At 37.2% G+C, this 25,854-nt stretch overlaps 1 protein-coding gene across 1 annotated transcript in view; it reads right to left on the bottom strand.

The window, feature by feature from the left end:
- Window positions 1-1,824: 1,824 nt before the first annotated feature.
- The window catches only part of SEMA3A (semaphorin 3A), a 173,860-nt gene continuing 149,830 nt past the window's right edge, over window positions 1,825-25,854 (bottom strand). Inside the window, exons 13-18 of the mRNA XM_026071286.1 lie at window positions 23,973-24,064; window positions 21,013-21,054; window positions 14,953-15,110; window positions 10,796-10,863; window positions 4,870-5,012; window positions 1,825-3,397 (exon numbers count right to left, since the gene is read on the bottom strand). Coding sequence (XP_025927071.1) covers window positions 2,942-3,397; window positions 4,870-5,012; window positions 10,796-10,863; window positions 14,953-15,110; window positions 21,013-21,054; window positions 23,973-24,064 — 959 coding nt within the window. The 3' untranslated portion in view covers window positions 1,825-2,941. The remainder of the gene's footprint in view (window positions 3,398-4,869; window positions 5,013-10,795; window positions 10,864-14,952; window positions 15,111-21,012; window positions 21,055-23,972; window positions 24,065-25,854) is intronic.

Below are 25,854 nucleotides of genomic sequence, written 5' to 3'. Positions count from 1 at the left end.
TATTAAACGCTGTTTTAACTTGAACATAATATGAACCTGAAAATCAACAATTTCAGCTGTTTGCTTGATCCTCTGCCCTCTTACTTGTATGAACTGATACAAAGACATAAACAAGATTACTCATTTTAGTGAGGACTGATGATATGATTGAAGTAGGTAAAATCTGATCATTTCAATTGCCCAGTTAGACTATTATGATATGGTAAAAACCTTGCAACTTCTGCAAATTTGTTCCCACTGATTACCTTTTTTCTGTATAGAAGAACATATCTTAGCATCCAGAATTCATTTAATCTTTGCTTTCTTAAGGGGTGAGGGAAAGAGGTTGGTTTGGTTTTGATTTTTTTGCAGCAAGTTGCTATAGAAATGAGCATAGTGGGGGGAAAAAAAAGGTAGACAGCAATACCATTAATATGTGAGAAAGGAAACTAAGTCATCTGGAGTCTGTTGAAATCAATCTGCATTTTTCCCACTGAATTCTTTGAGCTTCATTTTAAAACTGTTTCCTTCTGTAACAAAGAGGATTCTAATGACTCGATGGTACACAATAGCCCTACACAAAAGGCTAAAGAGTGTTCTGTGATTACAATTAAATACTTCAGCTGACAACAATGTTCACAAATTAATCATAGGCTGAGCCGAAAAATTAATACTTCTGTACAGGAAAGCACATAGTTGAATCTCTGTTTTAATTCATCCCTGTTCAGCACCTCATGAAAGCATGGGAATTTAACTGCATATTAAAGCTTCACAGGCATCAAGTTAAGCCTAAGAGAGACTTGAGGTTGCTCTAAAATTAAATACCTAAGTGCTCTTCTGAACCATGGCTGTACAGCCTTGTCATACTCTACTCAATTAATTTTTGCTGTAGAATTAAATGGCAAAAATCTTGCAAGTTCTTCCCCTGCAAAAGATTCAAAGGAGACTAAAATGTCTGGGCCTTTAGTGAAAACCCAATAGCTATGAAGGAAAGAAGCCAAGGCTTCACTAATCAGAAAGATACTTTAATTACTGAGTGGCAAGGAGACTGGGACATATTGTGAGAGATGCTGTCACTGCAGTTGTGTTATATTGTATCCGATAAGGCTGATAGTGTTGTGATTCATAATTTAAATAATCTGGAGTGAATAACAACAAAACAGATCAGTCATCAATACAGACACACTTTTATATAAAAGCTCCTTTAGCAAAATAAGGATGTTGTTCTAGCAATTTTTCCCACAATAACATTACTTGAAATTATGTCATTTACTGATTCTATCAAGATAAAATATGGGACACTGTATAAAGATGACGTCAAAAGAACTGGACACCATAGAACTGGGGACCAAAGGCACATCTGTGCTGAGGTGAATCAGATCCACTACTTATATCCCTACACTGACACTTATGGTGCAAGTGCATTGCATCTGTTTTACCCTGTTGCTCTCCTGTATATAAAATTAAACATAAGGTAGAAGTACAGGACCAAATTATCTGTTAGTATAAGCTAATACAAGTCTTAAGCTGAACTTCACCAATTTACTACTGCAGCAGGCTTCACCCACAGATGGAATAGTGACTTAGATCTTATAACAGAGAGCTGGCTATGAGGTTACTATTTACGTGGCCTCATGCTGGTTCTTTGCATTTGGGTGATCTGGGCCCACAGAAAGAATGGAGCACTGAGAATCAGTAGTGTGAACATATTTCTACCACTGAGCTGAGAACAGAACTCCTTAAACTGAATGTGAGCTTTACTCATGGATATATGACAATCTATGAGCCACAGTATTTAAATATTAGCATTCACAAATATATACGAACCAAGAAAGCAAGAGTGTCATTAGTAGAGGGTATTTTAATTCTATTTACTTTTTTTAAATAAAAAAAATATACAACTGAAATCAAATGCTCTCCTTTTCATTGGTTCAATCTATAGCAAGATATTATACAAGTTGAATGATTCCAAATACCATACTTAGAAAAAAAAGAATGCAGAAGACTTCCATGCTATACAGAGACTTTCATGTTAAAATAGCTTAGTTTTAAAATTGCTTTGAAGTTACATGTCATATAGACTATTGGGATAGAGGGGAGGAGGTTAACTGCAGTGCGACTAGCTCCCCTGAAAGAGTTTCCAAACAAAAGAGTAAAGCAGCTCATAAATGGAAGTTGTCTTTTTTCCTCTAAACCAGTAATTAGAAAGTACAATAATTCTAAGACAAAAAGTCTAATCTATTTTAGAAAAGAGCTAATGTTTGCTTCATATTTGTCATGGTACATTTAAATTATAGTTTTAATAAAATACATCTTTAGATCAAAGCTGAAAGAAGTCATCAGTAGTAGGCCAGTGTACTCCACATTTTTTGTTCTTCTGGATGATGGATGGCTTATGTTGTTCAGATTTCCACAAACAATCTCATTCAGTATTGTTTTCCTCTTCTAGTAAATATAAACAGGAGAACTGGTAGACAAAACAAGAACAAAAACCTTGTGTCCAATCACATGTTTAGACGTTCATCAGCTTAATGAGTTCATGCAGTTTTATACATAAGTCTAGGAATGGTAGTGCTGATGATGAAAGGTGGGTTTTGTTTTTCTTTCCTTTAAGATGGCAGCATGAAATACAGCATTTTGTTTATATCTTAGGCAAAAGAGAAAGCAAAACCTGCCTGCTGAACACTTGCAGAACTTTTTGAGCAATAAGCTAGGTCCAGGTGAGTTATCATCCTTGAACTCTGGTCTTTCTGGTCTTAGAATCGGTGCAGAGAGGAAGAATTTACTAGGAAAGTTAGAAATGGATTTTTTTTTTTTAAACCTGGTGGAAATTGTTTGAGCTTTCCACTCTTGTAAACATCCACATAATGCCATGAAAAAGTTCATGTATATTGCATTTTTTTTTCCAGTTATCTGTCTATACAAGTTTCTACTTGGATGAGGTTCCTAGAGGTAATGTAGCTCAGACACTCCGTGGTGCCCTCTCAAATTCATGGGTCCTCCTGTTCCTACCTTTTTTATTCTCTTGTAGGTGCTTCCACTTATTCGTATTCACCTGCGCATTGGCAGGCCTTTGCCGACGTTGTTTGCGGTCTCTTTTCCAAACCTGCTCACAGAACTCATCCATTGTGTTGAGGTTGGGGTGATTGATTAACTGCATGAAGTCTCTATACCAGATTTTTTGACTGGGCGTCATGCTATTGGTGGCATCCTTGGTCTTGGAGGCATCACCATCTTCTTCTTTATGGAGCAGCTCTTCCAGGTGATCAGTATCAATTACTTCCAGGGTTACTTTGAGCAAAGTTTGCATGAAGCCATGTTCCACAGCATGACAAAAGTAAATACCAGAGTCTCTCCGTTGAAGACTTCGTAGCAATAATCCCTGTTCTGTTCGTATCATCCGATCATCCACCTTTATCTGTATTGGAAAAAAGGGAACATTTCAAAAGTTAGCTTTTATAAATGGGCAGAATTATCCTCTAATCATACTAGTTTCTTAGTACAGTTCCTTTTAGTCAGTGAAATCTAGCCAAAAAAACCCAAAACACATGGGTTGTGTTTTGGCAATCATCTGTAGTTATGGAAGGCTCAAAACACCCTAGAAAAACAATTGATCTGCTGCAAAAAGAATTTAGAGAATTATGGTTTTGCTCCTCAGTCCCTACTGCTGCTGAGCAAAGATCTGTAGCAACTCTCAGAGGTATTTGCTGGTAGATGGTGCAAACCTGTAATGAGCAGATCAATGTAGATGCATTTGGCTATATTACAGAGGCCACGCTTGCCATGTTTTAGTCAAGCCCAAATCTATATCTGGGGAAGGCGGATTCTCTTCCTGTAACGTTCCTTATTACAAAAGCCATTATTCATAAAAGTGAGCTCTGGACAAATGGAAAGCTAACAAAGAAACAGCAAGGATTAAATCTCAAAATTTTAATATTCAACAAGCAGCTGTTCAAAGTATTATATTTTTCTGAATGAATCAATATCTAGGAATACAATTTCCTCCTTCGAATGCACATGAAGCTGTGGAGAGAAGGGAAAGAAACCTGTTTGGTGCTCTCTCCACCAAGAAGTTGTTCTAAATAATTTACTATTTATGCAAGTAAAGCATATAACAAAAGTATATAAAGCTGCTAATGGAACTAAATAGTTAGTACATGGTTTGGGGAAAAAAAAAACAAACAAAAAACATGCTTCAGAGTAGTTTGGGTGTGTTTCCAAATACTTCAGTATGATGAACAAGCTTTGTTTTCTAACTTGATGTACCTACCTACTAGAAAGGAGATTATTCTCTACTAAAAGACCTGTGTGACCTAGCTTGACAGTCAGATGACTTGAGAACTTGAGTGAGTAATAACATAAGAATGTTCGTGATAAGAGAAGGAGAAAAACAAAGTATCAGCCTAGTGTAATTCAAGCAGGGAAAGTCAGTGTTTTTGCTCCTATGAATATTGCTTTTCATGCAAAATATGCACAAAAGCTTTCATACCCTTCGGGTTCCCAGTTCCCAGTTCCTCATTCTGTCTCTCTGTCTTACCCTCAGTTAAGTCTTACAGCACGCAATACACAGGAAATGCTGCTTTTGGACTACCTTTCAGATAAATAGTATAATAAGAAGAATGCAGTTAGTTTCCCCCTGCCCTGCTCCACAGGACAATTTTCAGGTCTTTGAAATATTTAAATCCAATACAAGCCTTCTGTGATGGTTTTAGTGGCACTTAGATAGTATGCTAGCTTTTGCTGATCATCTGCAAAGGGGAACTTGAGTATATCTGAACTGAGGTATATCTGAACGGAAGAGCAAACAATGTGTTTTGCTGAAAAAGATTCAGATTCAAGCGGATCTTCATAGAAAAGAGCAGTTGCATCTCTTAGTTTTTTCTACTCTACCTCTTCTTTGCGGTCATCATTTTGTTTCTGGAATTGCCAATAGACTACAGCACGCTGAGATTTTGGACTGCACTCCAGAAAAGTGCTGCTATTCTCTACTCCATAGATAATCTTTTCCTCCAGGGTCTGGCCACTTGGGTTATCTGTAAAGCAAGTGAAAAAAAGAGAGAGAAAAAATAAAAAGACTCAAAAAGGTCAGGAAAGAAAAATCTTAATTGCAAAATTATTTTTTTTATTTAGAAATTGGGGTCTGGAAGAGGTTTCAAGATAAAAATCTAAAATACAGATTTCCCCAGATTGTTATGTGTTTGGAAAATCTCCATCAATATTCCTATCTTTGTAAGTATTTTTATGGTATTATTTATTTATTTATTTACTTAAATCTTAACAGCTGTTAACATCTCAATACGTGAAGTTAGTGGTTTTCATTGTGAATTTTTTTTGCAAACCTCATTATTATTCATCAAGGAAAACATCTAGGACACAACAAGAGTTTTTAATAGCAAGCTGTATGCAGTGAGAAAACTCATGGTGTAGTTGCAGAATGTCTATAATGATGCCTCCTGGGCTCTATGACCATAATACTTTAGAACAAAGTAATAAAACATGAAGCTATTTAAAAGTAGTATAATGTGTTTAGATTATATGGCATAGCAGTTTGCTGAAGCTGTTAATGACCAGGAATAATGTTTTTGAGGAAACAATCTTCAATTAATCATTTCCTCTCATACTGAAATAATTTATGGAAATGTAATGAGGTTAATAAACCAGACATTATGGGAGGGGAAAAGAAAGTTAAATAAATTACTTCCTTTTGTAACAACAATGTTTCAAGATATTCATCAACATGCTGGAAATATCACATAGCTAAAGGACTTATATGGCATTTGATTCTTCTCCAATACCGCAGAGGCAGTAATGCATCATATTTCAACTCTCCACCTTAGCTCTTTAAAATGTAGTTATGGATTTAAGTGGCAACAGTACAATAATCCTGGAGAATAGTTGGGGAGGAAGGGTTTGGTAAGCTGTTTAACACCATGTTGATCTCATGGGGTTTCCTGCTTCTTTGCCATTATTTGTCATTCTTTCCATTTTCCACTTTTGATCTTTAGCACTGGAAATCTTTCAGGAACCTCCTTTGATAGGTTTTAACAGGAAAATGACATCTAATTAAAATCATCTCAGAGAAGTCCTTTGTCAAGGTTTGTTTGCTTTCACTATGCCTTTATCATATTGGCCATGTTGTTTAGCAAACACAGACTGTTTGCTAGACTACTGAGCAAAAGGTAAAAATAAAATTGAGTTCCTGGTTGTTGTTGACACAGCAATCATATGTTTTTCTGTAATGACATTCAGCCCTGAAAGAGGATGAGAGGAGGGATGGGGATAGAATAGGAACTGGTGCTTGCTTATACTGCTTTCTCAGTATTGAAGCATCAAATGGCCTATAAACACCAAACAAATAGGGAATGGGTTAGCTTGCTCTCCTCTGCTGGGTTGTGAGCCTTTCCAGCAAGTCAGTGGGGTGCTATATAAACAAGCAAATGAAGCAACATATTTGGCATCTCTCAAAAACCACACCCCTATGAAGAACATCAGTGCTGCTTTGGGCCAGGAAGGTGGGGAACAATGGAAGAATGAATATGTTAGAAAGCAAAGCAGGAAGAGAAGGGTAAGACTGCAGGAAGAGAAGGTAACCAAAGGTACCAATGGAAAGGTTTGAGATAGAGCCTGGGCAAATTTGTGTCAACAAAACAGAGGAACTGGAAGCGTGTAAAGAGGCAAACTGAATATGACTGGGAGTGATAAGATAAAGATCGGAAATGGAAATGATTGTCTGATGACTCATGGTTCCAGACTCAACAGAGTGATCTGGGCATCATGACTCCCCTGTTTCAACTTAGGTGTCCTGATTTAGGAACAGAATTCACACTGCTGAGCAGGCAGCAAATGGCCTCATACAATCAACAAGAAACAGTTCGAGATCTGAACTGGGATCCACAACAGACAGTGCATACATGGCTGTGATACATTAGACAGACAGTAGGAAATGTCATACGAATGACGCGGCTGAAACTTCCCTGTTTGTAGTTTGGGACACATGTTACTGTTCTAGCTATGTGCTTCTGTGAAACTCAGATTTACAGACTTTCAGGATAAAGGATGGAAACACAGGGATTTTACCCTTGGGTTCAAGCTCTTTTTTAATTCCTTTCTTCCAGGCTCCATTAATTTTTCATTCGGGGTCGCAGAATGGCCTGGATTCAACAAGAGAAGTCTGATAGTTTGGATGGTCCTGTTGGAAGCAGAACTATGGAGTCAATCTCCTTAGCCTAAGTGGGCTTTGAATCCTCCTCTGCCACATCCTACATAACTGATTTAACTGGTAGGTTATTAATTTGGCACAGGTGTTTTGCAGCACCACTTGACTTATTTCACTGAACACAACACAGTCAAAGTGGATTATACAGGAGCAGAACAAATGTAACGCTGGGCTCATTAGATCCAAGGAGACAGTCTTCTAGATCCTGATTATTATTGCAAAGTACAAATATAGATATTTCTCTGACAAAGGTTCTACTGCCCATGAGCAGTAGCATAATTTTAAGTATGTAGAGAAGTTTCTGCCAGAAATCTTAGATGTCTAGAACATCCTGGGTACCCAAGAAGCTAGTCACAGTTTTCATGGAAATTGTCTTGAAATTGGGTTCCTTGATGCCATTTCAGACTTCTGATTGTTTTGTTGGGTCTGGTCCATAACATTCTAGCCTGTTAGAAATCACCATGGAAAGTGGCAGAAGCCCCCTTTAAATTTGTTCACAGCTCTAGAAAATATAGTACAGGCAACAGTCAGGCAATGAGAGGAGGATTTAAGAGACCCTTCAAATTCCATTTCTGTGATGTAAGGTAGCAGAAGGCAGAACCAGAAATGACTGTAGCATTCACATAATGTTGAGCACACAAAATACAAGAAAGTAAGTAGAGTGATGGCATAATGACAGCATCAGAAAGGATCTCTGGGAGTGAGGGAGAGGCCTCAAGAGAGACTAGGAGAAAGAATGAAAGTCTGGGAAGTTCAGAAGAGCAGCTGGAGGAATTAGAAAACTAAGTCATGAAGTTAGTTATGAAATTCAAACCAAAAGCCTGTCTGAGAGCTGTAATTTCCAAAGTGAACCCAACAGCACTATCAATTTATTATCTTGATAAATATCCTTTAAATACATAATTTCTAACATAACTGAAGAAGTACGAATTGCTAAGTAGTTATACCAAGATTGCTTCACAGATTATTGCATCTCTCTCTACAGCGAAATTCAGAGCAATTCTGTGAGATCCCACTGATGTAAATCACTGAAGAAAAGGTGGCTTTACATTCACAAATTGTTCCAAAAAATAACTTGATGAGTTTTTTGATAGCGCTAGTCTGATAGGCTTAAAGAAAATTTGCTCTTTAGCTGACACAAAGGTGATCATGCTTTCGGATTTTATATTTGGTCAAATACTTATAGAGCTAAGAATCCACATTTCCCTCTAATATTGTTCTGTAGTGAATTTATACTACTTCTTACACATTTGCATATAAAGACAACTGAAAGAGCTACCTACACCTTATTAAAAGCACTGCTGATTCAGTTTGAGGCCTTGGCATTTTTCTGCAATGTCTTTAAAACTGAGATATACATTAAGAAATTTTTCTTTGTTCATAATTCCATTGATTCACATAGAGAATCAACTGCCAGTTACTGCAGAGGAATGTGTAGAAAGTAGTAAACGATTGCTGGAGCACATTTTTGCCTATAAACACTCCCAATTCAGCACCTGATGTCCAGGAAACTACTAGTGATAACCGAGGGAAAAGTTCAGCATGAGTTTTCATGGCAGGTTTATGTAGCTGTCTGTATAAAGCATAATGCATATTTCCCTACGCAAATGTCAAGTGAATGTAGGAAAATTTTACAGATTTAAAAGTCTGAATTAAGGTGGAAAAATTTTCTCTAAAACAAGCTAAAGCATCATTGTGTAAAGCACTGCATCCTTAAGTTTTAAGGCCTAGGACTGTGTTCCTTCAGTATTTTTTGTAAGTTACTGTTTCTTCTGATCTTCATTTCGCCATCAAATGCCATTTTTCCAAGTGGTATCTCATCTCCTATTTCACTGATTTGCACCTTTGACAAAGTTGGAAAAGTCAGAAAGTCTGTATTAAAGCTCCTTATGATAAAGTGTACCATATAACAGCTTTTTCCTGATCTTGTGTTCTCATGATTGTCATATAGCAGGTTACCAAAAAGTACAGGTAAGTGATAAATGAAAGAACTGCACTGGATTGCTCCCTCTCTTTTGGAGGGAAAATATGTTTTTAGATACATAAGTTTGTCATAGGAAGGTGTAAAAACAAGCAAAATTGAAATATTAAGGTATTCTGAAATTCTTTTCTTGTCTACGAAGATAAGCAACAGCTCTATAAAATACAGCTAGTAAGTGGAAGGGAACATGAAAAAACCTGAGCATGTGATAGCCCAGATCATCATGGGTAGCCTTACCCATGGAAACAGTAAGAAGGTGAGGGTAATGTTGAAGGCATGTTTCTGCTGGTAATAAAATTCACATTTAGAGCCTTGTGAAAATTTCATACTGGGGAGCTGAAAATGCTATCTCAGCCCTAATACTTGGATTGTCTCATCTGCACTGGATAAAATACATACAGAAGAAAACTGCTAATTATTGTTGCATATTTAATATGATTTATTGCCAGCAAGCATTAGTAAACATCACAAAACTGAAGATGAACTTTCTACCCGTTCACAATGACTAATTCACAATGTGAACTAGTTGTGCATTCTTGATTCGCAAAATGTGCCAACTGCACATTGATCGCAGTCCATTTATGCACTTTTGCAAACCCTTCTCCTCTCCTAGTAGCTTGTCCTGAGTCTGAGGATCATGAAGCAGAAAAAAAAACCAACAGTAATGCTGGCTGTGGGCTACAAGGATTAAACAGGAAGGTAGAGAAAAACAGTTATTGAAACATTGTGGTGGTGAACTATATGGTGGTGAACAGTATGAGTTTGGACTGTTTGTCATTGTTGCTATTACAAGGAGTAGAAGACATAAGGGTTTTGAGATATTTCCATTTTCAGCCGCCTCTGCTTTATTTACCCCAGAAATCTGACCAGTGGTTTAACTATTATTATAGATGTAACACAAACATGAGTAATCATTTTTTTTTCCAGCAGAGGGAAGTATTGCCTAAGTGTTCTGTTCACTTAGGGCAAAATGGAAATTTTTCATTCTCTGAGTGAGGATCTTCTGAGGAGTTTGGCAACAAAGTGGTAACTGTGAGAAGTCAAGTTTATCAGCCAAGCAATTCAAAATTCTGGTCCATACAGTATGTGGAAATAATACAGTCAACAAAAAAAACAAAAAAGACAGCAAGAAAAAAACATTTTGAAAACCTACGAGACAGGTATATTCTAAGGAACATCCTGATCTTAAGGAGCTGCTGGTCGGGCACCTACAACAAATGCCATTCCATATTTAACCAGGGTGGTTAATTATGCAGTTGGTTATCATCCTATCAAAACTATATGAAGCAACATGTACATTTTTCTTGCTTTTCTGAAGGTGGTATGACTGTTTTCTGACATAATATGCCTAGATTGATGATATATTATCAGACATGAGAAACAGAAAGGTTAAAATGCTTAAAATTGTTAACTTGAAGAAAAACAAAACCAAGATTCTTTAATATCTGATCCAGACTACTGCAAGCAATCAAAATTGGAATATTAATGTATTTTGTTCATCTTTCCTAAATGTTAAGACAATTTCCCTACTGTATGATTCATTTGCTTCCTACTCTACTCGTATACAGTCTGTAAATTATGTTCAAATTGTTTTTACTTCACTAATACCCATAACTCACCATGATGCTGCAGGTCTGAGCAGTGAGTAAGAGGGTCTCCATTTCGGATATCTTGTCGTCTAGTACGTCTGCAAATATCATATTTGGAAACTGTTAGTGACTTTCTCAGTGGTCTATATTCACATTTGCCGTGACTCAACAGCAACAAAAGGAACATATTTATAACTACATGGGTCACATGAATGCACCTAAACACACTATGAAGGAAATCATATTGTTACCATATTCTGTGCATTATCATAGTTCATAACATCAGCCTTTACACTTACAAGTAAATACAGGTCTCTCTTGCACTGAGCTTGTGAAGTTTACTTTAACTTTGCTGGTAACATTGATCAGAGAAAAACACATGACTTAATTCATAGATATGGGGTCTACTATGGGATCAAAGCATAACAATACATGCAGTTTAACATGCACCAAAAATATAAAGAAGCTGAAACTTTTCTGCAAGCACAGAATACTTTAAATATCATACACCTTTACTTAAAATGAAAGATTAAGATGGATGGCTCTAAAAGGATACCAGGATTGTATTTTCTACAAAATCTAAGCTAAATTAAATAAATTGTTTCAGCCCCTACTGATTTCACTAAAATATTGTTGATTCGAATTATTCAAATCTGTTGCAAATGGCCATTAGGATAAACTGAATAAAAAACTTGGAAGAATTTGAAATGTCATTTATTCCATTTTTGTAGCTTGATTCTAGGTTCTAGTTTTTACTGCACGACCATTTAACATAGCATATTCTTTCTCCAGTTTGATCTCTATTGGCTTTTTTGGAGAACATACTGATCTGCGCTAAAACGTTGTATTTCACCCCCCAAAAAACCCACAACTTTTATACTGTCTTATTTTGCATTTGTTGTTCTTTTTTCGTCTTCTCCTTTTTTATTCAAATAGCTGTGACACAAAATGCAGCAGAGCCACAGAAAAGAGTTTCATATAAAAAAAAAAAGAGAAAAAAAAGGAACAAGGCAAACAAAGCTGTGTTTCAAGTGTGAGCACTTTACTTTAGGAATCAGAGAAAGCCTGAGGGCTTGCAAAACTAGAGGAGAACAAAGAGGATTAGGCTGCTGAACAATGCTGTGATTTCAGCTTATGGCATCCAGCAACGGATATGCAAAAGTCAAGTAGCCTTGTAAAAAGCACTGATGGTCCCTCCCTTGTGACAACAGCCCACATTTTTCAGAAGCGATTGTTTTGCAGTACAGAGGCCATCTCTCTTCTGCTCACCAGCCCTATTTGCAAGGTCTGACTAACAGCCCAGCATCAGCACGTACTGAGTTCTCACAGAGGCACCATCAACTGCAGGGCCGACTTCTGTGCGCTGAAGCATTTTAACCCCCTCCCTTTTTTTTCCCACTGAAAACTACTGAAATGTTATCTCTGAAATTATTTATGTGACGTATCATACCACTTCCCCCCCCCCCAAAAAAAGGAAAATGTGCATTTTTGATATCTTTCTGAATAAAAACTTCACAGAAATTATTCCAGTATAACAGGACACCTTAACATGCTTTAATATGAAGGAATGGTTTGTTGATTGATATATGATTCAAAAAATGCACTGATCCTAATATCAGAGGTCATGTTTTTCTTACTCATTATCAACAAATAAAAATATATCCAAGACATAAAGAAGCATAAATGCAGCATTTTATTACTCCCTTCCTACATTTCAAAGGGCAGCATATTTATAGGATACTATTTGTAGGAAAGAAGCCTGTGGAAAGACTCATATTACTGTCAGTGGACTTTGGATGAGATGTTTAGTTAGAATCTCAGGAAAATGTCGCACATATCACCGTTGTATCAACATGATGATCTATGAAATATGAGCCAGAACACATCTGCATGGGGCAGAGGTAAGTGGTCACACTACAGGCATTCTGAACTGTCATTTAGACTTCTTAAATATACACAGAAAGAAAAGTAAATTAAAATTGTGGCTCATAAAAGCTCCCTTAAAAAAGGCAGGGTGGGAGGGAGCACTATTAGTAAAGCATGTGTACAAATGCCTCAGGACTCAACTTTCCCAATATTTCTGGAGCCTAAAATTACAGGGATTCTATATTAGGAAAATGTTGACGTTGAAGCTGTTTCCAGCAATGCTGATTTTGTCACAGATGGATTCAAAGCTGGCTTCAGCAAAGGGGGTAAAGCAGGTACCAGACGAACAGCAGATCCCCTCCTCTGCTAACAGAGCCCTTATCCAGCTGCTGCTGCCAAGGCAGAAACGGAGGGAGGTAGGACAGTGGCTTTTGCATGCAGTGTCAAGATCCCAGCCTCCCACAACTTGCTTCTTCCTTCATACTGGTCTCAAGAGGAAGAAATTCTGCACCCCAAGGTTTTCCAGTAGCTCCGCAGCCCAGGTTAGCCCCAGGCCTTACCCTGCCCCTTCATCCCAGTAAGAATAGGTCCCTTTACCCTCCTGATGACAACAGGGTGAGCTGGGTCTGCTGTTGACGAGGAGAAGGTGGAGAGAGGGAGAAGGAAAAGACAGAGAGCCCTATTTCTTGCATCCGAGTAAGCAGATAAATGACAGGATGCTGCTATCTGTGGGTCTTGAGATGGGCTGGGAATAGGAATGGGTGCTAGTAAGTGGGGAGAAAAGATGAGGTTCAGGGATAGAGAGTAGTTGGGGGATAGCAGAGAAGAGTGATTCAGTGATTCCTGTCCTCATTCCTCAACAGGGACAGCACAACCACACTGACTTCCAGCCCTGGAGCTGATCAGCCTCTCAGACCCCTCTTGGAAACCTCTCTGTTCCCTCTCCTCTCTTTCTTCCTCTTCCTCCAGAGAAACTGCTCTGCTCCTAACACAAATTTGAATTTAGCCCATTCGGAGAAAACCTGACCAGCACTTTTTCTGGAATGGGTTCAGTTTCTCCTTTTTAATTTTTTTCTAAAGAATTTCAGAAACACCTCATCCCAGATTAACTCTGCTTTCCGGTGCAAAGATAGAACCTGATGTTCCATAAGCATTTATTTTTTCTTTTTGTCATCAGAATTTTTTAGGAAACGTTGTGATGCAAATGCTGACATTTTAATCCTCTCCATATGAAAAATCTATGATATAAATGCTACTTCCCACCCTCCACCACATTTCACCTCCTCCAACAACCAATCCAGATCTGGAATTTGGAGTCCTGACATTCCCAACTAAACATTTAACATTAATTTTTGAGATAAAGATAAAGGCTCCTTATGCATATAAATTCTTGGACTCCTTGGTTCTTCATAGGTGTAAAATATCTGACATATTTGCTTTGACATGATTTCCCTCTGAACATTTTTTTCATCATTTTCTTGGCTAACATATCAATGGAAAGATATGGAATCTCAGCACTGTGCCAGTAGCAGTTCTTATTTGCAAGTGTTTATTAATTCATCTATTCCTAATTTCTACTTCAGTAACTAACAGCAGGTTGCATCTTTTAAGTGAAAGAATTCCCAAGACTAAAGAAGGCAAAGAAAACATGATTTTAAATCTTCAGACCAGGCAACTCGGACTTGTAAATTCTTATAAAAATGATATTTTTCACTTGCAGAATCTGCTTTCCCTTAACCTTTACATTGCAAAGCCTTTAACGTCAGTGCAGAGTGAATGTAAAATGGTTATCGTTCTGATCTGGTAGTATTTACACACACATCAACACATATAAATTATACTTTTAAATAATAACAGTCATGCTATATATCACTAAATAAGACCTTTCCATTCATGTTCAAACACTTTATAGATATTCCCTTTGTACTGGAATTCATGAAAACGTAAGATAAGTTAGTTGGGAGGAGTGTAATTTTTTTAATATATTTTTAATAGCAATCCCCCTCCTCACATTAGAAAAAAATTGATTTTTTCTTGTTCCTGTTTATTACTAAATAAAAAGTTATGAGTACATTTCAGAGACAACTGTTTTCTGAATGCTATTTTACAACAGCCTTTCAAGCCAACCCTAGAAGTAGCAGTGTTCACTTTAAATCAACCAAGATTTCACATTGCTTGTATCTCCCACAACTATGTTTTCTTTGGAATAGAAAGGGCTCCAGGTAACCATCCCATGCAAAATCTCCAAAGCCCTCTGGTCATACTGAGATCATCAGTTAAAACAAATAGCAAGCCATGCAGACATCTGAAACTGTCCCTACCTCTTAGCAGTGGGGAAGTAACGTGAGCAAGACGAACCGTCCCAGGCACAGTAAGGGTCTCTAGCAAGGCAACACTCAGCACATGCTTTTCCGTACACATCACAGCGGTGTAAAGGAAGCTGTGAAACTCCAGTGGCTGAGCCAATGTAGAGCTGTTGCTGTTATAAAAGTAATAAATAAATAAATAAATAAATAAAAATAGTACATTGCAAATTTCCAGGTTTTTACTAGGAAGGCCTAAAATATAAAATGATATATTAGGACCATTACAAACACACTAAGTGATCGTGATTCTGACATACACTAAAAGACTGAGAAGAGAATAACAACCCTCAAGATAAAAAAAATCATATAGAAAAATCTTTGACATTTATATGAAACTCTTTGTGGCTTCTCTAAATAGAAGAAAAATTAAATATTCTTCCATTTTTTCTCTTGTATTTAGACTTCTGCATTGGGATTGAGCTATCATCAGTGAGAAAACACAATTGAAAATATGCTTTTGAATTTAAGGAAAAAGAAAAACAACTTGAATTTAAATTTTCTATGTATGGCTTGAATTTTTATTGGGGGGAATTCTAAAGTAAATTATTTCAGACAGATGCTGAGACTTTTCAGCTTGGAATTGTTGACATAGTTCTTTGCATGTCTGGTAGTTTTGATGCTTCATACTGTTTTCTATAGGCCACATACTCTAACTGAAGCATTTCTTTAACGAGGGAAGATGGCTTACTTTATTTTGGATAAAAAACTCAGTGTTTAGTGAGAGATGCAGTTCAAAGGAGAGGATCCAATGAAAGAAAATAAAGACGCAAAATCAAATTCATGTGGTCCATCTGGTTAGCCAGTCCCAAAAGGGGCACAAGGAAATTGAACTACCTACCCATGTGAAAGTCAAACCAGAGATATTTCAGCTTAGCATTAATTCATGAAGAAAATAAGTGTAAGTAAGTGTAGCAATTAAACACAGTTCCCTCTGAGACATAAAACTAGGGGAAAGCAAAATAAATATACAAACAAAAAATAAATGGCATAATCTTTCCGTTTTGAAAGCACTGAAACTTTGCTATCAAAAGCTTGAACTTTGTTACCCAGCACGTATGGGGGGCAAGCAACTCTTCTCTTTTTAAGGTCTCTCTGCAAGCAGTCCCATCAAGAAAATGCAAAGTTGTATTCATTTCTCTTCCTTAGAAAACATAGGGCTGTTGTAAAAAAATAGGATTTGAAGAATTTTTATCAAAATTCTTCATCTCCTGCATTGTGATGCCTTAGAGGTGCCACTCACAAGGAGTTCAAGGATGCAAGGTGGCTGAAGTCACCAGTCTACTGGATATGACAAACACTGGATACCAGGAGATAGCAAAACCAAAAGCTCTTGTGAAAGGTGCGGCATTAATTTCTTTCAGAGACAGCAGCTTGGCAGTTTATATACACATATTAATTATAACAGAAACATCCCCGGCCTTTATATAAACATCAGGAGTTTCTCAAGAAAAATATGACAAAAAAAGGACAAAAGAAAATTCACTGGTAAATTGGAAACTAAGCCCTATCTAAGCAGCTGCTTCCGTCTATTATAGCGCCTTAGTCAGACTGTAAAACCACATTCTCTTGGCAAAAGTCTCTGACCACACAGAGCTCTGCGCAAAGCCTTAATTGTATATAATAGTCCCCAGCTAGTGCTGTATCCTTGCAAAACAAATGGCAGGCATCAGACATGATGGGCTGGTTCTCTCTACCTTAAGATACTTAATGACACCCCAGCTTAGGGCTATATTCTGCAGTAAAAGAGCAGCAATTCAAATCTTAGGTGACCTAACCATTTCTCAAGAGATGCCTTTTCTCTTTACTGATTATAGAGGAAGCATAGGTCAAATTAGAGCTTCAGTTAAGTATCTTAAGTGTCCAGATGGTATTGATCTGGGTCCTATGTAATTGGGGCATTGATATATATACAAGTGTGTAGCAATGTGTGGTGCAGCTAATATAAAAATCAACCCAGATATGCATGTGGGAAAATAAAGAAGTATGGTGTAATGATTTCCTATGCACCACTGTAACCAATTTCATTTCATCAAAAAACCCTCCCTGATTTCTAATAAATGTCTTTAGAATTAGAGAATGACCAGAACATAAGGGGAAAAAAAAAAAAAAAAGTAAGTGAGGCCAAAATAGGGTTACTTAAAGACTATTCCTTGTAGATAAGTTCATAAAGTTCAGTCAGTGAAGTGCAGCATGTGTTTCAGGTGCTACACAGCCTGGAGGCTGCTGCCCTGTTTGCTGCTCTTCTTCATGCTTTTAGACTCCAGCTGGTGGTCATTATTCTGGACACTAATAATATATAAATCCAAGTCAGTATGAAATTCAAAAAGTAGTGATAGAATGATTTGCATCAATGGTTTGACCTTACTTTGCCACGGTCAAACTGCCTTTTGGGCAAAGGCTCTCCCAAGAGATTTTTAATTTAATAAATCAGCTGATTATCAGATCAAACCTGAGCTGCCCCCCCCCAAAAAAAAAAATGTTTTCTAACAATTCTTCCTGAAGTATCTGAACTATAAAAAAGATCAGGAGTCTAATGTTTACAGCAGTCTAGTGGTCTCTGTTAGCCTAACAGTTCTGCCCTAAATGCAGTCTTTCCCTTGCGCTTGGAGAAAGCAATAACAGAGTTTTCTGTTTGCAAAGAAAGAAAGAAAGAAAAAAAAAAGAGTTGAAAAATGAAATGCTTAAAAAGAATTATTTAGGCAGAGTTTTCACAGGAACTTTAGGCAACACTTCCTTAAACTCCTTTTTAATGACAATCACAGTACATGTGTTGAAAGGTAGCTCTGATGCTGAACAGTTCAGGGGATTGTTTATGTGACATACCTTTTGGGCTGCCCCTTCATATATGCTCACTATGAACAGAAACGGTGATCTCTGAACAGGATGCAGTACTTTGTATGCCTATACAAACAGTCTGTAAGGTATATTTCTGAAGGTGTCTGCCTTGCCTTCAGTTGGAAGTCTTATAGTGGAGAAACAAAAGCTCTTTGCAGCAGTAAACCAAAGAGATAGTTTGCACCAGCTGAGGATCTGCTAGTTCTCTCCCATCTTACCGCAAGGTCCAATGGCTTTTTGAGAGAGAGGATCATTAACCTGACTCTGAGGAAAAAATGAAAGCTTGCTCCACAAAAAGTCAGTTTTGATTGGAAGCCAGGCATGACTTTTTGGCCACATTTATAAGTCAAGAGGCAAATTCTGGAGCCCCGCGTGAGGGGTTCTGGGACCAGTGGTGGCCAGGGGAGCCCTGGGAGGCTCGTTCCCACAGAACTGTGATTTTTAAGTGGCTGCAGGGTATTACAGCGGCTCGAGGGTGCTGTCCTCTGAAGGTCTGTAACTACAGCTACCTAAGCTTAAAACTTATTCGGGTAATAAAGTTACCTGGATCTAGGGCTCTAAACCCAGATGGGAGGAATATGTAGCTTCAACAACAAAATATAATTCCTGTGAGTTAAAGATGTCAAAGTTCAAAAGGAATGTATGAAGACTTAGTCTAAATTTGCACATAAAGGCTAATTTCCTTGCTCAAAGTAACTCTTGCTCAAGGGCCAAATTCATAGTTATACAGAGGGGCATGAAAGCCTTTGAGTTTGATATCATTTAAATCCTTTTCTAAATTCTGCTCCTGAAGAATTGAATTTATAGATTCGGGTATTTAGGAAAAAGAGTCATTTGAAGTGCATCAGATTGGCACAATGGCCAAACAGGTAGCTTGAAACAACAGTGCAGCAAAATAATCAAAAGTAAGGAAAACCCACCAGTACAGTGCTTTTATATTTGGATGTAATATTTGTTAGTGAAAGAATAAAATAAAGGGATTGCTTTGAAACTATTAAATAGAACATGCTGATTTTATTGTTTATATTTTATGCTCCTGCTTTGAACAATACATAGAATTGTGCTGTTTATATGAAACCCCCCTGCTTATCAGAACACAATGAGTAAAGTGTCTGAATTGTAAAACTACAGTATTTTTAAGCATAAACATAAAATGGAAGCATGTTGCCAAATACTTATTTGATACAAAGACAGTGCCAAAAGCTTGTCATACTGTACTATGATTCTGTCATTTTTAGCCTGAGGCTAGTTGATTTTTCATGAGTTTAACTTTGCTTGAATAACTAGTGTTCTATGCTCTTTTTAGCTTTAGACAATTTTAATATTGTAAATTTGTTTTCAAAAGACTCAGGGAAAACAGTAATCTCTCTTGAATAAATAAAGATGCTTTGAAGAAGATGTTGTACTAAAATGCATGGCCCATTATCATATGTGATCAGCTGCTTTAAAGGAATGTACTTATAAAAATAATCCAAAGCTGAGCATTTTGGTATGATGTGAACATATATACAACTTGACAGGTTTGTTTTTAAATATCTCAGTGTTCAATACCACATTTTTTCGGTCCTGCCATTTTTGTTGTTTTAGGTGATAAACTATGTCAGAAAAGTCACCCCAAACAGAATGTTTTCTGTCAAATACACAAATGCTTTCAGACAACTTTTCTGTATACAGTGAATTTCTACTTAAATATGAAACATTTCAAACAGAATATTGGGCTCTGTCCATTACAGAATGAATTTAACTCTTATTCAATAATGTATAGAATGAGGTAGATGAATTAACTAAATCTTGTTTAGAACACACACCTTTTAGTGCACCCAATCCTGCAATTAATACAAAATGTCTTCTTTAGTGACAGTGACATAAATGGAAAAAAATATGAGTGTGAACAAGGTGCTAGTATTTCCAGAATTAGGCTCCAAATTACACAAAATTGTTCCAAGAAAACTGGAATCAACTTTCTTGTAAATCAGACGAAACTTTACCTCCATCCATCAAGAAGCCCAATTAATTTTAGGTACAGTTGAGTCTACAATGAATGGAATAGAGATTATCTTCTGCTTAAGAAGCTCTCACTAAAACATAGGAAATACAGATTCTACGGGCTAGTCAGGAGTCTGGAACCCATATCCTAACCATGTCCTCCAACCAAAAGACCATGGAGATTTTGGGCTAAATAAGCCCTTCCTTTTTTGTTAAAGTTAGAAGCAGAACCATTGGACTGGATCCAGATTCATTCATTCGTTGTAAATGAAAGAGGTACACACCTAATTTAAATAGACTAGTTCATCCAGGTTTCCAACAATTGGCATCTTACGGACTTCCTGAATCAGAAGCCGTGTCATTATCCTCAATGTTCCATTGATATAGTCTTCTTCCATCAATGATTCTAATCCCTTTTTGCAACCACCCAAGTATCTGAAAAATCCTGCAGTAGTCATTTCCACAGAATGTGTTGTATAGAAAGGTATCTCCTTCTGCCTGGTCTATGACACTATCTGATCACCCTTTGATGGAAAGGCAGTCATACCACTCCTGATTTTACAGAGCTCTGTTGTGTGCTGAGACTCTGCAGCTTGACAAGTCTTCGTTTATTTGGTGTCTCCTCATAGAGAAGCCATTCTGCACTTTGTCCATCCTAGTGATTACTCTGTGCTTATTCAAGTTCTACTAAATCTTTTCAAGGTGATAAGACCACAACTGGGTTTGATAATAATCTTCTGGTGATACCTTCCTCCAATATTACTTCTGCGCCTAACTAGAGCCAGAGCCCTGTCACATGAACTGAATTTCCATTTACAGCATTGGTGTAGCATACGTGCTACTAATCCTACAGGGAACAGAACTAGTCCCACCAGAGGGAGGGACCATTTTGGACACTTTTTTTGAATAGTTTCTTTGTCATAGAAACATTCAGTAATGTGGAATTTTTTATTGAGAGCCTCCAGACGGATGGTTAGTTTGTGTTTAGTTTTCACCTTTCCAGTAAAACACAAACTAGGCTTTTCCTTTTTCCTTTGCATGTCACATTTTCCTGAGAAACTACTGATGTTTATATAAATGGATGGGATGCTGCTGCTGTAATTAATATGTCTTTACCAACTGCCAAGTTACTGTCTCTTAAAAACAGAAGCCAATAAATATTTAAAGGTGATTTAAAGCTTGTGCATACACTACCTGTTTTGTGGAAATCTTCATTGCTGAAATAACAGTGGGTTCCTGGGGGTGGCGGGGGGGGGAAGAAAAAAAGAGTTAAAATATAAAATAAGCTCTATAAACATAGAAGCTTTGCTAGAATGGTAATTGCTTACTTAGAAACCCTGAAATTAAACTAGATATTCCTTAGCAATGGTACTTCTTGTTGTCTTTTACAGTGGAATATTTTAAAAGTGAATTAGAATACCTGTATATGTCTGGGTGCATCGTTAAGTGCTATGCTGACTGTAGACATACCATTTCCCATATATCTTGCAATTTCACAGTGAATACTTTGTCACTAGTTTCACTTTCCGAAAATAACATTAGAACTAAATTGAAGGAAACCCCCACCCCTGGAACTATGAAAATAATAATAGCTATACCAAAATATGTAGATACTGTATATTAAAGGTGACAGAACTAAAACAACACACTTCAACCTTATTAAGGGGAAAAACCCATTCCTGCAAAATCTTATTCATAAGAATAAGCCTTAATCACAACTCTAGTCTTGTTGACTGGACTGCACTGTTCTCATACAAAAAGTTACCCATATTTGAAAAATGAAGAACCAAAGCAGGCAGCATTTTTTTACACTCCAGAATATCCATTATTTAATCAACTAAACTGGTCAGTAGAAGAGTTAGTGTTCTCCTAGCTAAGTTTCTAACCTTAATTATACTTATCTATAACAAGCAGATGCCAAACCAATACCTACTTTCCTATATAAAAGACCATAGTACATATTTAACATAATAACTGCACTTAGACTTGATTAGAAGGCTGTTATTTACATTTTTTTAGTCCCAGCTGCTTGAATGGAAAGTAAAAATTGCATCATTTGCTTGCAAAATCTTCAAGTCAATTCCATATGAACTATATTGCATCTAAAAATCTACTATTGATCCCACACATCATGTTTTGGGTTACGTACATTAATGCAGTTCTTACTGAGCTTTCTCACTTGTGTAGCTTTCACCTTGCTGATCCTGAGAAAATCTGATATGGGTCAGTGAATGTTAAGGATGTGGACCTGCCTTTACAAATGGGTTAATAGACCTTGTATTAGAAAGCATCAATTAAGTGTAACATTTGAATGAAAGTTGAACTCATTCATTTGTTTGCTCAGCTGTTCAGAGAAATATTGCATAAATGGGGTTAAAAGAGGCATTTGTTATCAACGTGACAGATATGGAAGAATTTTAGTTTAGTGGAATTATAAATGAAAACCATTGTATTCAGCACAAAGCTGTTTAGGCATCAAAATATATTCCTTAACATGCAGATAGATTCTTTTGTAACCAAGGAAAACTTGCATTTGGTTAAGGTAAAATCTATTGCAAATTCCTGCTGAAAGATCCATATCTTATGCACACAAATTCTGCTCATTCTACTGATGTACATTAATGACCTCTTTAAGGCTTAAATGTATGTGAAAGGAGATAAATGAGCTTCTGAGTATATCAGAATTCCATAATCCTTTTGTGCAATAAATAAATACATAGGTGAAATGTAATGCCAAATCTGAATTGCCATTAAGCATACTACTTTAAAGAAACTTTCATTCCATTTATTTTCTTTCTTTCACTTTTAGATTTCCCCGATCTCTTTTAGCTTGGCACTTCTACTTTATTTAGGGAAGAGACTCATACATTATCAACGATTGCCAAATTACCCTGCATTAATGTAATGACTTTTGCATGTGTAAGAAAGAAAGAAAGAAAGAAGCTGAGAGCCACAAATTACTTGTCTCATTTTCTCCTCATAGCTTCTACTTTATTTTTCTGTTAAAAAAAACAAAACAAAACAAAAAAACACTTCTGCCCTCAGAAAACCCATAGATCATAGAAACAGAAGAACCCTTGCCTCAGGGCTCAAAACAGTGGACTCTGTAAGAAACCTCTGCAAAATTGGTACTAATAGAGGCAAGATTGTCCATTAGAAAAAATAAATATAATATTGAAAATACTACTACTACTACTACTAAAAACTGCAAGCTCTGCTCAGATCTGTTGTGTCTCTTCAGAAGCCAAAGGAAAAGTGATGGCAACTGAGTATGACACGAGATGTTGGTTTGACCACGGGGGCAGGTTTTGAGCACTTCACGAGCGCAACTCTCTTCGGCATATCTTCAGTGAGACCCAACACACCATGCATGCAATGTGGAGCACCCTGAGCATGCACACATCATCTTCATGCTGTCCAATTAGCTTCAATTTAACTTAATTTAAATGATTTGTTGTTGTGTACAAAACATGGGACACCCCTGGGATCTGCGTGGAAAGAGTTTGAATGGATCATTTGGCCTCAACTTGAGGAAGTGCCCGTAGGATGCCTTATTTTTGGGGTGGTTTGGCTAGGAAAACTGGGATAGATTGGTTTTGACAACAAAGTGCCAAAGAGTAGGGGATGGTGTCTTGACTCAGTTCTTGAAAATGCACCCTCAGGTTACTTGTGAAAATATGAACACTTTCTTTCTTTGTTTCTGAAATTGTTGGGCATAAGAAAACTTTGCAGATCAGTGTTTTTCCTAAGGCAGCATCCTAGAGTTATGTTATGCTGATAATCTGAATAGTGTCCAGATGTTATGCACCTAGAAAATCCTTGCATTGTATATCTGTGCAGGAGAAAATAGGCATTATTCCACAACTTGCACATATACATATTTAACTGTAGCATGCAATGCCTACAGGATCCACAGATACTAATTTACCTTTTAAAACCGCAAAATTAGAGCCTAGAATGCTATTTCTTTATCATTAACCTCCAGCTAGCACAGAAAGTCTCAAGGTTTATTTTGACTAGTGTCTGGGTCTCTAAGTGACAAGCTAATTAGAGGGGCACGCCAGGCTGGTCCTTGGCTAGACGACAAGAAGTTCACTTTGCAGCTGTCCACAGAGAAAGCTACAACCTGACACTTGAAATTTAGCTGCACTTACCCGAAAGACTGTCATTTCTTCCAGCAAGACTTCCTCTAAGTCATGCCAAGTCTCCTTAGGAATTGAAACCACTTTAAGAACTGTTCCAATATCTTGAAAAGAAAAATATATATATATGTTTTCAGGTGCTTAATAAGCATACCTCTATGCAGCCAGAGATCCTTGGTATCTTGTAATATGCAATTATTTCACATGTAAAGATTATGAAGCCATATATCACTCAGCACTGGTCATTCGAAATACCAACTGATATTTAAAATAATCTAGAAAAGCACTGACTTTCAGCAGGACATTTCACTGAAATCTTTTAATTATCAAAACTCAACAAAAACAACCAGAAGAGAAATATTACTTCAGCAGTTAAAGAAAGAACAGGACTCAAATATTATTTAAGTGACAATATAATGTCAGATGTTTCAGTAGCTAAACTGAAGAAGGAAAGACCTGCATTTACCCAGCCACATTTATTGTCCATTTTGAAGTATGAAGTTTCTCATTCTTGTGTTAAACTGCATGTGAAGATGTTATTGGAAGGCTCAGGATGGATACGGAAACATCCGGCAAATGTTGTTAGACAGATGAAGCCGTTACATCTCTTAAGTACATGCAATCTTCCCCGTGTCAAACAAAGTATCTAGGATGTATACGCCCCTTAAGGCACCTGTGTTTCTATGTGTTAGACACTGGTCTCCACTGAGGGGTGAGAAGCAGTACAACTTGTATCTTCTGCTTAGAAATAGGTGCGTGCCAGCATTTTAACACTTTATCCTTTCACGTTATTGGGAGTTTTGCAATTGGCTTTAACATTAACAAACCCAATGCTCAAAATTTCAGACTTTGTTTTTGGGTATATGTTTTGTGACTTAAGACCATCTCTTTTAAAGCTTCTGTGCCTATGACATAATTATTATTATTATTATTTTTCATAAACAGAATGTTTTTTGGTTTTTTTGGGGGGGAAGAAACTGGATCATTTCTAGGTTCCTGCACACCAGTGCAGACTCCCTGAAATGGGAACAACTCTGGGTGTGACTTTTCTTTCTAATTAGCTAAGTGTAGTGCCATGCAAATATATCATAGAAGTAACAGCCACATCGCTGAGGATGTTTCATGCTGTGCATTCACTACCATTAATAGTTTAGGAAAATATAAGGCATTTTAAAATGAATAATAGCATCAAAGTAGCACAACTAACTATAGAGGTCAACATTCTCAAAACAAGCATTAAAGTATAATTGCACAAAATCAAAACATTTTTCTGGGTATATATGAGTTGAAATTTCTGATGAGAAACATCAAACTTTTCATTTCTATATTGAAAATACAGATTGAATTGAAACAAATAGATTACACTGTAGCAAAATGCCATTTGTTATGTGGTGACCTTTATCTTAAAATCTATTGGTTTAATGCAAAAATTCTGGTATTTCCATTTTTCTTATCTGAATAAGACAAACTGGAGACCATCAAGCAGGATTTCAGAGCTCTGGGGATGGTGGTCAAGGGTCTGGGAGCCCAGGTCATCTTCTCCTCAATCCTGCCAGTGAGGGGGATGGATGAGAGGAGGAGGAGGAGACGGACTTTCCAAGTTAATGACTGGCTGCACCGCTGGTGTTGGCAACAGGGTTTTGGTTTCTACGACCAGGGGACCCTGTTTGAAGATCGACAACTGCTGGGAAGAGATGGGATCCACCTCACGAGGCGGGGCACGCGGGTCTTTGCCAACAGGCTGGCCAACCTGGTAAGGAGGGCTTTAAACTAGGAAAGACGGGGGAAGGGGAGAGTTATAGTGCCAGGGTAGTTGGCAAAAGACTGCTCAAGTTGGGACGCCTCCAGCAGGTGAATGCAGCCAGGGAAGTGCGCATGGGATGTGGCTATGGAG

This window comes from Apteryx rowi, unplaced genomic scaffold, assembly GCF_003343035.1.
Source record: "Apteryx rowi isolate R43461 unplaced genomic scaffold, aptRow1 scaffold_108, whole genome shotgun sequence".
In the NCBI taxonomy this organism is placed as follows: Eukaryota; Metazoa; Chordata; class Aves; order Apterygiformes; family Apterygidae; genus Apteryx; species Apteryx rowi.
Note: the sequence above shows the minus strand (reverse complement) of the source record. Positions and strands in the feature narration are given on the sequence as shown.